General features: G+C 43.9%; 2 protein-coding genes across 2 annotated transcripts in view; one reads left to right on the plus strand and one right to left on the minus strand.

Annotated features, from left to right (window-relative positions):
* Positions 1-6,670, plus strand: part of efhb (EF-hand domain family, member B) — an 11,929-nt gene extending 5,259 nt beyond the window's left edge. The window contains 3 exon segments of the mRNA XM_030370367.1: positions 2,826-3,063; positions 4,257-4,441; positions 5,737-6,670. Coding sequence (XP_030226227.1) covers positions 2,826-3,063; positions 4,257-4,441; positions 5,737-5,883 — 570 coding nt within the window. The 3' untranslated portion in view covers positions 5,884-6,670.
* Positions 6,671-7,915: 1,245 nt separating this feature from the next.
* Positions 7,916-12,500, minus strand: part of si:dkey-82o10.4 (m-AAA protease-interacting protein 1, mitochondrial) — a 4,724-nt gene continuing 139 nt past the window's right edge. The window contains exons 1-5 of the mRNA XM_030370433.1: positions 12,130-12,500; positions 10,940-11,011; positions 10,708-10,834; positions 10,047-10,194; positions 7,916-8,873 (exon numbers count right to left, since the gene is read on the minus strand). The exon at positions 12,130-12,500 is cut by the window's right edge and continues 139 nt beyond it. Of these exons, the coding sequence (XP_030226293.1) occupies positions 8,789-8,873; positions 10,047-10,194; positions 10,708-10,834; positions 10,940-11,011; positions 12,130-12,500 (803 nt within the window). The 3' untranslated portion in view covers positions 7,916-8,788. The remainder of the gene's footprint in view (positions 8,874-10,046; positions 10,195-10,707; positions 10,835-10,939; positions 11,012-12,129) is intronic.

Genomic DNA, 12,500 nt, shown 5'->3' on the forward strand with positions numbered 1-12,500 from the left:
ACTTGCTGAATCCTGCAGATACCCTGATTACGATATGATGCCAATATTTTCAAGCAACCATGCGGACAATAGGAGAAGTTTTCTCAGAAAAGGGTAAGTGATGACCCTTTTTCAGCTATATATAAAAAAATAAATTGTGTGGGGATATCCCCGTGGTTATGGCCCATGCCAACTAATGATTATTTCATTTTTAGCTAGTTCGTGTCTGAGTAACGCTCTAATGATGTTGTATGCTAAATGCACGAAACACACATTCTAAGTGTCCGGGAAGCTTCCCTCTGCGACGCCAACAACATCAACCGCTTCCTAGAGAGAGCTCCACCCATATGAAGATCACATTAGTGACTCATCTTCACTATGTATCACTATTGTGTGTTTGGCGGCCGCCCCCCCTCGTGCCTTCATGGTTGAAAAAGTGCCCTTAAGAGTGGCGAATATGAGAGAAAGTGCCTTATAGGCCCCTCTTTATATGTGAAAAAATATTGGGGGCCCTCTGGTGCCCCTTCATACAATAAATTATGATGATGAGCCCTCAAAACAAGAAAATTTGATATATTGCCTCAATGAGTGCCCTTAAATGCCCTTACAGTGCCTCCATGGTTGAAAAAGTGCCCTCTAGAGGAGCAACTTCAGACAAAGACCACTAGAAAAAGCTTTCAGGAGGGCAGACATAGAAGAAAGACCCAAAAAAGAACAGGAGCGACAACGAAACAGGGAATTAATGACCAGGCTGGTAGGCATCGCACTGTATCTTGCGCGGCAAGATGGGGCGTTCAGGGGTCATGACGAAAGTATAACATCTTTGAACAAAGAAAATTTCCTTGAACTTGTTCAGTGACTACGCCAAATATGATTCTACCCTCAAAAGGCACCTTGACATATCCAGTCTCAACAGAAAAAAAAACACAGATGTCGCTGTTGTCCTATAAGACACAGAATGACATTATCAAGGCCCTTGCCACCTATGTCAGAGGGTCATTCTCAAAGAAATAGATGAGTCAAAGTTATTCTCCATTCTCTTGGATGACACCAATGTTTCCAATGTCGAAAAGGTGTCCTTCGTTGTTCGCTTTGTCCATCAGATGGAAATCAAGGAGATATTCTTACAAGTTTGCGATGTGACAGGAACAACAGGAAAGGAATTGGAGAATGTTGTAAGGACACTCCTTGAGGAGAATGGACTGAAATTGGAAGATGTCAGGGGCCAAGGCTACGATGGAGCTGCAAATATGAGTGGAAGCTACAAGGGTCTGCAGTCGCAAAATCAGAGCCATAATGACAAAGCTTTATACGTGCACGGTCATGCCCACTGTCTATCCTGGTCTTGGTGGAGAGTGCCAAATCGAACCAGCATTTTGTTTGGTTTTCCAACTTAGTGGAAAGTCTTTACACATTTTTTGCCGGATCTACAAAACGCCATGCCATGCTTTGTTAAAATGCAACAATCCATGTACCCTGACCAAAGGGTCTGTGAATTGAAAAGGCTGTCTGACACAAGGTGGGCATGCAGAGAAGATGCTCTGAGGTCCCTGAAGAAGGTTCTTTCTGCCGTCGTTAAGCTGCTTCGGAACATGGCTGACAGTGATCCACCAGACGCTGTAGCAGTTGATGCCCGGATGCTCCTGCGTAGCATAGATTTTGAGTTCATTCTATGCATGGAGATTACCACACCCATCTTCAATGAGACTGCCATCACATCTGCTTCACTGAAGAAGAAAGACCTTGATTTGACTACATCATACACCATTGTTAATGATTAATGAGGAAGGATGAGGAGTTCATGGTCTTTTTTTCAAAGGCAAAAGGGAACTCAGAGGCAGCATGAATTGAGGTTCCAGATTAAAAATTTGGACAAGCCAGACGCAGAAAGGTACCTCAAAAGTACAAATACAGCACCCAATCTGATACAGAGGACTACCGAGCCCACGACTTGGAGGAGCACTACCGGGGAAAGGTTTTCTTTAACTTTCTCGACATACTCTCCCAGGAGCTACACCGGGGGGGAAGGATGACGCACCTACTGGGTTAATTATTTCAGGCCTTCACTGCCTTACCATCCCAAGTCACTGAAAAGGCATGACAAATGACAGTTTGCCTATCTGTCAGAATGATGGAAGTGTGCCGATTTTATGATGTGGAGGAAGAAAATGTTGTCACCGAACTCAAGGTATTCCACTCATCATGATGTGGAATCAGTTTTCCCTGGTTGACTTTGCTTCTACAAACATATGCTACAATCCCGGTGACAACTGCTTCAGTAGAGCGATCGTTCTCTAAACTGAATGTTTTGCTGTGTTTTTGGAATAAATATTTTAAATGTTTTAAAGTTCCCAGTTTGGTTTTATGGTAGAGGTGTGGTTATAATTTTAATGTCCTATCATTAATTACTTTGATCTGGATCTCATAATTTAATGCTAATCTTAATCAAGGATGAGGACTATTTCATCATACATGATGCATCATATTTTTGCAAGCTGGTTGGGCCCCATGTTGTGCAAATTGTGCCCTTTTAATTTTTTCGCCCCTGCCCTTCAAACAGTCTGAGTCCGCCACTGTAAAAGGGGTTCTATCTTCAGCCTATATCATAATAATAAATTATATATCATGAAAAATATATATATGTACAAATGTTCTTACTGCACCCTATCTTTTTATAGCGGCTCCAATTGCATGCCTTTTTTGTTGTTGTTTGCCTCACTCATAAGCCGCTTTGGTTCACATGTCTGCTAAATGACTCGTGTCCTCATTATAGAAAAGCAGTCAAAGTTTCAGTTGTAATGGCTGGTTTCTCCTCCTACCCTGTTCTTCTTGTGGTCCTTCCCCAGAGAGCAGGACCAGCCCGGCACCCGCCCCCCCAGAGGAGCGCCCTCTCAAACGGGGGGACACCCACCAGGCGGCGCTCCACCCAGGCCCTGATTAACCCTGAGGACCTGGAGCCCCTTGAGCCAGGTAGCAGCCTCAAGGTGCCCCGGACCATCAGCCTGCAGCCCAGGACGGCCCCAGACCACTTCGTCACCTCCTCGTCCAAGATCCGAGCTACGGTGGCTGATCGCGGGACCACAGGTTGGTGTGGGAGGGGATGGGGACCTCCATGTTTACTACTATTTAGGGCTCACTATGCAAGGCTTAAGACAGCCACCATTTATTTTGTGGATGCAATGTTATTTTAACTAGGTTGAATCAGTGCCAGTAAAAATGGAGGGCAATAGATATAAATGTAGTATAGGTTTCTCCCAAAACAATTTGGTTACGTTGCTACGATTTTTTATATATACGGTATATGTATGTATGTATGTATCATGTATGTATGTATGTATGTATGTATGTATGTATGTATGTATGTATGTATGTATGTATGTATGTATGTATGTATGTATGTATGTATGTATGTATGTATGTATGTTCATATATTAGGAATTAGGTAATTAGTCAATTTATGATAACGGGTAATTGTTCAATGGAAAGGGTAGTATACTATGCATGCAAATCAATTATTAAATAGTTTTGACTGTTATTCAGGGATGAAAATTGCATTGACATTTTAAAATGCAGGGCAACTACTATTGGTTAGCTTAAAATACTAATCATAAGTCATACACACAAAACATAAGAAAAAGGACAACTAAAACAGTCCGCAGGGGGGTGAGGGGGATATCAACATCGCAAGACGTTTGGGGAGGCTCAAGGAGGAGAGTTACATGAAGTTTGAGCAACAAAGTGTAAAGACATTTCGGGGGGCTTAAGGAGACGGGGCGTGTGGGTGTGTGTTCTAACCTGCGTGTGTGTTGATGGCGGAGCATTTATGTTTAAGGGGGAGTGTCGCTGCGGTGTGTGTGCGAGCGTGTGTGTTCTTACCTGTGCGTGTGTCGATGGCAGAGCCGTTATGTTTAAAAACATAACGTCTTACCTGGGCGAGTGTCGTTGCGGTGTGTGCGCATGCGTGTGTGTTCTTACCTGCGCGTGTGTCGATGGTGGAGCCGTTATGTTTAGAAACATAACGTCTTAGCTCGGCGAGTGTGTCGCTGCCTTTGTCTTGACGTGCGGTGTGTGTGTGCCTTATATTCGTGCGTGTGTTTGTGGTTTGTATGCGGTGTGTGTGCGTGCTTGCGGTGTATGTATTCGTCACGCCTGCTGTATGTGTGTGAGAGCTGCAGGCTGCTTGGCACATGCGCACATGAGTAACTTGAGTAACTGGTGCGGCAGGCCATTTATTATAGTAGCAAGATGTTCCCTGTGTATCTCTGTTTCTTCTGTAGAAGGCCAGAGGACCTACGGCGTGCCCACCGTGCGGACTGACCTGCCGGCGCCGCGCCTCAAGCGGATGGGCGACACCAACAACTACGGCGAGCAGGCGGGAGCCGGCCACCTGCTGCACCCCTCGCTCCTCTCCCTGTGGGGGGTCCACGAGGAGCACCTCTTCCGCCCCCGCTCGAAGCAGGAGGTACGCCAGGGAGCTCTTCTTCGTCTGGCTTCATACGGATTGTCTATCAATCGTTTGTTGCTGTGGGGTTGTGCGCTGTGTGCAGGTCAATGTAAACTTGTATTTATTGTGTTGATTAATAGTTGTGATGGCAACAAGAATCAGTGGTGGCAGTAAGTGGGTGAATTGACTGCTAAATATAAATATTAATGGTTTATCGGGATATCTGAAACATACACAGCGCTACATATCACGTTTCACACTAGTGACTTAGTCATTTTTTGGTTTTGTTCGACACATGACATTAGGAGCATCTGTTCTTAGTTCATTTAGATCAGGGTTCTCAAACTCTAGTTACCTGGGGGCTGCCGGAGGTAGAGTCTGGGTCAGGCTGGGCCCCATCAAGTATTCCACAAAAAAAAGGAGCACAACTGACCCAATCGAAGTTAATGATCGGGCTATAATTAGATCACGTTGGCTATGTAATCGCTGACAACAGGGGACATTTCATAGCGGTTGGTTGAAACCGGGACATTTCAGCGTCCTTTGGTTTTTGTCGGGACTCAGGACACGCAGCCCAAAATTGGGACTGTCCCGGCAAAACCGGGACATCTGGTCACCTATCACAAGTGATAAAAAAGCATGGCAAGCCACTCTTTGCGTTTGACAACAACGTGCGGGCCGCACTAACATTAAACTTTGATGTCAAGTAGGGGGCCACAAAATATCATCCCATGGGCCTCAATTGGCCCCCGGGCCGCGAGTTTGAGACCCCCTGATTTAGATACATGACATTAAGGAACAGGTCGGGGTTAGACAGGGAATTTAGATGCATGACATTAAGGAGCAGGTCGGGGTTAGACGGGGAATTCAGATACATGACATTAAGGAGCAGGTCGGGGTTAGACAGGGAATTCAGATACATGACATTAAGGAGCAGGTCGGGGTTAGACGGGGAATTCAGATACATGACATTAAGGAGCAGGTCGGGGTTAGAAGGGGAATTCAGATACATGACATTAAGGAGCAGGTCGGGGTTAGACGGGGAATTCAGATACATGACATTAAGGAGCAGGTGGGTTAGACGGGAATTCAAGACATTAGGCACCTACAGGTACTGGACTATGTTGCCAATTCTACTTTAGACCTTCAGAGAAGTACGCCAATGACACCACATACAATGTGTTGACACCCCCTCCCTCTCCTCTTCCTCATCCCTCCTCTTCCCTCCTATTCACACTTTTCCTCATACCCACCCTCTTCTTCCTCATATTCACACTCCTCTTCCTCATACCCACCCTCTTCTTCCTCTGCAGATGGCCGGGATCTTCCGTAACATGGGCGTCAGCGTTTCCACAGAGATGTTTGAGGGAGCCTGGGAGCTGGCGAGAGCCCGGCAGCCCGACAGTGAGGTGTGTGTTCATGGCTTCCGCGAGGTCCTCAGGGAAATGAAAGCGATCTGATTCGCATCAGGATAAGCCCCTCCCTCTTTACTGATCGTATGGTTCTTTATTAAAAGTTACTGCTTTATACCAAAAACCTGGCGATTTTTGCAATAATGTCACAGATGCATGATATAAGAGGGCATAATTATAGCTTTTGAAAGAGTTGAAAAGTTAAAAACCAATAGGTATATGGACCCTTTACATTTCTGGTGAAGCTCATTTCATATCAATATTTAATTTGATACTTGGATTTTATTTTAAGTGAATTCTTGTACATTTCATTAAGACAGAGGAAGGGGTCTTGCTCTGATAGGCCAGGGCAGGCTGTAGACATTAGGGATCAAACCCGGTACTGGTAGTAGAACACCCTAGCGACTACACGGCCGCCCCCTCCTCACCTGAAGTCTTGCGCTGCTCTCTACTGGTGATTTAGAGTAAAACAACCAGTCCGTTAAGTGGTCCTACCGTACACGAAACAGTATTCATTGCAAGCTTGCGTCTATATATATATATATTGTGTAAGAATATCAGTATAAATTATTGGACTTACAGAATAGGAGAGCTGAAATATATACAAGGTGTTTTTAACTGCAGTGTTTAAGCATTAAGATAATATTTCTGGTCTAAATTTCTTAGTGTTTCGAACCCTTATTGCCTCAGAGGGAAATTGTAAGTTTGTCAAGCATAATTTGTCACAGTATTTTTTCCAGTTATTAAGTTGAAATAGCAGGCTGCTATACAACAATTAGTTAAATCAATGATGTGTCGAAAGTATGATATTAATATTAATAAAGGCTTGTTAATTTATTGCTGTTTTTATGTGAAAGACATTTTAACTGCATTAGATCTGTCTGAGGCTTTGGTATGATTCAAAACATTTTTGGGCTTATTGCTAATTACCATAAAATGTTGACAAAGCCAAACTATTTACACAGTAATTTAGTCACACACACACACACACACACACATAAATATATAATATCCGGATTAATTAAACCACTTGGCAGTTGGTATAGATACGTCAGAATATTACAAAGCGTTCAGATAACATGTTATTAATAACATAAATACAACACATTATCTTTTTGCCCTTGCACTTGTTTTGTGTGTTGCTGCTAATCAGTCTGACTGACACACACACGGTAAATTCTTTAGGGCGCTATCACCATGTCCACAAGCATTTGACATGTGCCGAGCTAAACCGTACTCAAATAATCTAATTACGTTCGTCTAGATCCCCCTAACCGGAACTAACCGCACCCCCACACAAATTTAGATGTTTGTTTTTTTCATATTACGCATATCCACCCCCCAACCAGCCAAGCATTACCGCAGCGACGGAGACATTAGGATAATCCCCCAGTATGTTTTGCGATGCATGAATCGGTGGACACTAATGACGGCACCCCGTTGTTATCGGGAGATGACGCGTTGTCAACGTTAATAACTACGACAGCACGGAATGACACGCATCATTCACTGGAGCCGTCACCGGCTGTCTGCGCTGACAGGTGATGACGTCTCTGGCGTCTCCATCAGTCGGCGCGTAGTCTAGACGCCAGTTTACCTGCAGCAGGTGATGTTTTGTGGTACGAGTGAGTCACTTGTCCAGGCAGCGTTCACACTAGGATGCATCCACTGGATGGCTAGATGGTGTTGTGTGAACCCTCTGACATGTGACGGCCCCCCCCCCATGGTGCGCTCCCACCACCCAGATTGGATTAACTAATCACAGAAGGTAAATCTAATTTGTTTGTAGCCCCTCGGTCTCAAGGAGCACTGCACACCCTGCATTTAGCAGAGGTAATTTGCCACCACCCCCAGACTTGAGTTGCATAAATAATCTCGTTTACTTCAACATATTGGCATCTGGTTGACCGCAATATTTTCACCGGTGAAAGTACCGCATATAGGAATGTCAGCATATTACGTTTTTCCTACGTAATATGAATTGACTAATGAGGATGTTTCAACCACACAATTCATCCATACCGTGTAGCCTGTTTTAAGACATGTAATGGTCGAACCAACCAACAATAAATCCCAGAAATGGTTTCCCTAAACTTTATGGTTGCTGTTGGACATTGATGAATAATGAGTGCCTCGAAGGAGCCATTTAATCACACTAGAACCTTCTATGACAGACCATCATCACAGATGAAAAGCACTTGCAGTTGAAATGCGGTTGACCTTACTCTGCTAAGACTCTCGGAAAAGAGAGATGGGTAGAGGATATGGAGTCTGCCAGTGGAATCCTAATCAGGATCGGTGCTCCTGTTCAGGAAAGGGAATCCAAGCAGAGCTCCAACACAGCTGTACATTATTTTGCTCTCTAGAGTGGTGGTTACTTATTCTTGTCTTGTCTTGTTGAATAGTTTGGCACACAGGGCTTGTGTAAAAAAATAAATATACAAATCTGGTGTAGTGAAAAAGAGTTAGATATTGATTCTTGAGAGGGGAATACCAGCAGTCCTTGTGGTGTATTTTCAATGCTTGAGTGCTGCTGCTCGACAGTTATTGAATCTTTAGAGCCTTGTCTTACCAATAATTTAAACGAGAACTATGCGGTTCCCCCCAAAGATTCCTCCTGTTCTACGCTGAATACTGACACCTGTGGGAGTATGTAGGTCCCAGCCTGAACTTATAAAACATCAGTAAACAGAGTTCTTCACTGCAAGAAGAGACGTTTTGTGGGTAAGAAAAATGTATCATCTTACTATAAAATAGTAGATTATAGAAAACATATTGAAGAAAATACACTTTTTTGGTTTATGACATTGCTTTGCTGTACATGAAGTGTTGCATCATTAAATAAAGCATCTCTGAATACATCTCTAATACCTCTCATTAATGATAAATAGAATAAATATAAATGCCGTGTTAACCAATTGGTATGATGTAGCCTCCTTGTGATCCAAGCAAATCATTCCGTCAGTGTCCAATGCCAGTGCCATATATTGGTAATCTCCCATTCCGGTGGCCTCCCTGTCCTCAGTTCCTGGCGGAATCTATAAAATGAGAACATATGCAAGGTTTTATTCTGGTATGGTGGTATTCAACCAGAAATGAACAAAGTTAGTTTACACCCAACCAGGGACCTTTGGGATATGATGTCTCCCTGTAACCTTTGTGTGCATTATTAAAGATACACAACCCGTAGTTTGGAAATCTTCCTTGACCCAATGTGCATATTTCGTAGCACTCATGTAGGGTCTTGACCGACAGGTTGAGAAACACTGCGTGAGACATAAAAAAGCACCAAGCAAGAACAGGATGTAAGCCGATGGCACATTGTGAAGCAAAGCTATCCATGGTTGATATTTCATTACATGTTCTGAGTTCTCCTTGCTTTCCTTTTGAACTTGACAAATCGACATCTAAATTGTGCAGTGTGAAGTAAAACTAGGTCTGCCTGTCTCTAATTCCGGTAAAAACATTTAATTTGGATTTGATTCTAAAAACGCGATATTTTAAATGACAGATAAATGGCATTCGTAACGTAAAAGTGAATTTATAAATATAAATATTTATTCAGATGAATTGTTACATCACTCTTACCGCCCACGCCGACTGATTCACCCCCTTCCTCGCCAAGAAAGTACAGCCAAAGAGTTTAAAAACTATTAATTATGCACACAAGAACTTCATATCATATGTGGGCTCTGTTGGCCTGCTGGAGGACAGACCTGCCATATGGTGGAGGCAGAACTAAGCCTTTTCCTGCACGCCGTGACGCTGCCAACTCAATGTTTACACCTTTAACTGGTAAGCCAAAATACCGTACAGAGAGAGCGAGGGAGAGAGACAGAACACTACAAATCATGGCTGATTAATAATCAACACTAATCCTTGGGCAAAATGACACCACGCAGTGTATTTAAGATTCATTTATCCAAACGTGCCAAGACCAGGGGATAGGATAGCAATCTATTAAGTGTGACGCATGAAGGACCTGTTACTATTTTACCACTTATTCATTTAAAAAACGCCTTAATTCAAAGCCACTTACAGTAATTGTTTTTGAGGTATGTCATTAAGGAGTAGGCTAGACTTCCTGCTCAAGCATGCCTACAGGCAGAGTGTTGACATCGGAGTTCGAAAACGCTCTCTTTCAACTCTTAAGTCAACCAAAACTAACCACTGGTGGGTAGAGACTATCCCTCCCTCCGTTAACTGCTTACTCGTAGACGGCAGTGACTATCTTCTTCTGGGGGCTGCTGCCATCCCCATTGGGGGCCACTCTGAAGATCTTGGTGGCCTCATGGTCATCAGGGCCCTCCAGGATGGACAGGAACCAGAGCCTCATGGTGATGAGGCAAACCTTCCTGCCTGGGGGGAAGATGGTGTGTTCAGTGAGAGAACTGAGGTTAAGCTGTAGTCAGGGTAGCCGAAGCATAGTGTGGTTTGTGTCTACAGTTTTCAAGGTGTGTACCCTTGTGAATAAGCTCTATAAACACTTTGTTGTCTGCATTGAGGAGATACCTTGCTTAAGGTTTGTCCGTGAGTTCGAGTTGACAGGGCCAATTTTATTTTCGAGGGGACTCACTTACAACCAATCAGGGCAATTCGTCCATCAATGATTCAGGGAATCCATCCCGCCTGTAGGTCGGTGCGACACTATGTAATGGCGGAGAAATGTGTAAAGGGAGCAGAGAGGATTTTCTTCTTGGGTTGTTGGCTTTCAAAATGTTGCTATTCTGTCTTTTAAAAATTGCAATTTTGGGTTATCTGCCACTTAATTCCAATCACCCAGAAAGATATACTTTAAAAAAAGCTATTTGTTAATATGGTTCATAATGAACATAAAGATGAATGAATGAATAATTAATCGTTTGAATGTACCATTATCATCTTGCAACACGGACACTTCCTCAGGCAGAAGGAATATGATATCTTCCAGTGAGACCGCCAGGGCCTGTCGCTGTTCCTCACTCAACGACGCACATTTCTTCTTGACGTATTGTACAGTCTGTAACAATAACACACCTTTAACCATGTGGGTGAATCATTCACGTTCCATTCCAGCACTATAGTGACTGCGGTATGCGTTGTGTTTGTCCAGACTGTAACTTACCTCGTTGGACGCGACTCTCTTCAACTGGGCAAACTGCCGACTGGACATCATCTGGGAGGCGTGGACCACCGCCTGGTCAGACAGACAGGTGGTCAGAGTCAGGCAGACAGTGGGTCAGACAGACAGTTGTTCAGAGTCAGGCAGACAGTGGGTCAGACAGGCAGGTGGTCAGAGTCAGGCAGACAGTGGGTCAGACAGACAGTTGTTCAGAGTCAGGCAGACAGTGGGTCAGACAGGCAGGTGGTCAGAGTCAGGCAGACAGTGGGTCAGACAGACAGTGGTTCAGAGTCAGGCGGACAGTGTTTCAGGCAGACAGTGGGTCATACAGACTGGTTCAGAGTCAGACAGACAGTGGGTCAGACCGACAGTGGTTCAGAGTCAGAGAGACAGTGGGTCAGGCAGACAGTGGTTCAGATTCAGGCAGACAGTTGGTCAGACAGATAGTGGGTTATGCCAACGGTTTGTCAGACAGACAGTGGGTCAGACAGACAGTTGGTGAACCGCGTTGTGGTATATTATGAACAGAAATTTATTATCAAGATGATATTGGCAAAAATACAGTTATAGCCTTGCAAAAATGCATGCAATGCCCTAAGCGGGTCATTAACGTGGAACATACCTGCCATCCAACACATGCAAATGTATTATCATTATTGAACAAGCAAGGTGACAGTTAACATCAATGGCAGTACAGTAGGCCCTAGTGTATTTTAGGCTAATCACTTAAAGGCACCCAGTGCAACTTTCGAGGCTTAAAAATATACATTCAATTTCTAGTCTTTTTTACACGTAGTAAGTTTCAATAACTCCATACCATTACATACCGACATTCAAGCAGCAAAGATGAGACGTCGTTGTGTGGTGAGAACTGATAGAAAATCGATAACAACAACAATGCCGCCATTTTCTTTATTTTTTGTAACCTACAATAAATAAAGCAGGCTTCCAGTCAATGGAAAAATGTCTTCTCCCCACCGGCGATTGTTGTTGTCTACGATTTTCTATCAGTTCTCACCACACAGCGACGTCTCATCTTTGCTCCTTGAATGTCGATATGTAATGGTATGGAGTTTTTGAAACTTACTACTGTAAAAAAGACTAGAAATTGAATGTTTATTTTTCATTGAATGTTTACATAAAGTTGCACTGGGTGCCTTTAAAGACATCGTTTTATTTATTTATTCAGTTACCTGTTTCACCCCATTTTCAAACTCCTTCGATCCGAGACCTAATTCAAATAATAATTCGATAATAAGTATGTCGCATTTACACCGGATCCATGTGATGGGGTCGGGGATGCCCACTACGGTAATCACGGTTTTTTTTGACCCTCGCTCTTCCCCAGCCGTACCGTACAGTCTGTGCACGTGGCCGGCGAAAGGAGAGACAGCGATGCGTGGTCTTCTGAGCCCACGCACACTCTGTCCAAAGGGCAACTTGGTTGACTGCTGATGTGCAGGGGCGTAACTGGCAGACCTAGACGTCCTCTTCCAAGGTTGGACGGTCTTGGAGGAAAGCGCTGCTGCGAGTCCCGCCAAGTCCCTGCAAGTAGCGAAGCTTG

Source organism: Gadus morhua, chromosome 11 (assembly GCF_902167405.1).
Source record: "Gadus morhua chromosome 11, gadMor3.0, whole genome shotgun sequence".
NCBI lineage: Eukaryota > Metazoa > Chordata > Actinopteri > Gadiformes > Gadidae > Gadus > Gadus morhua.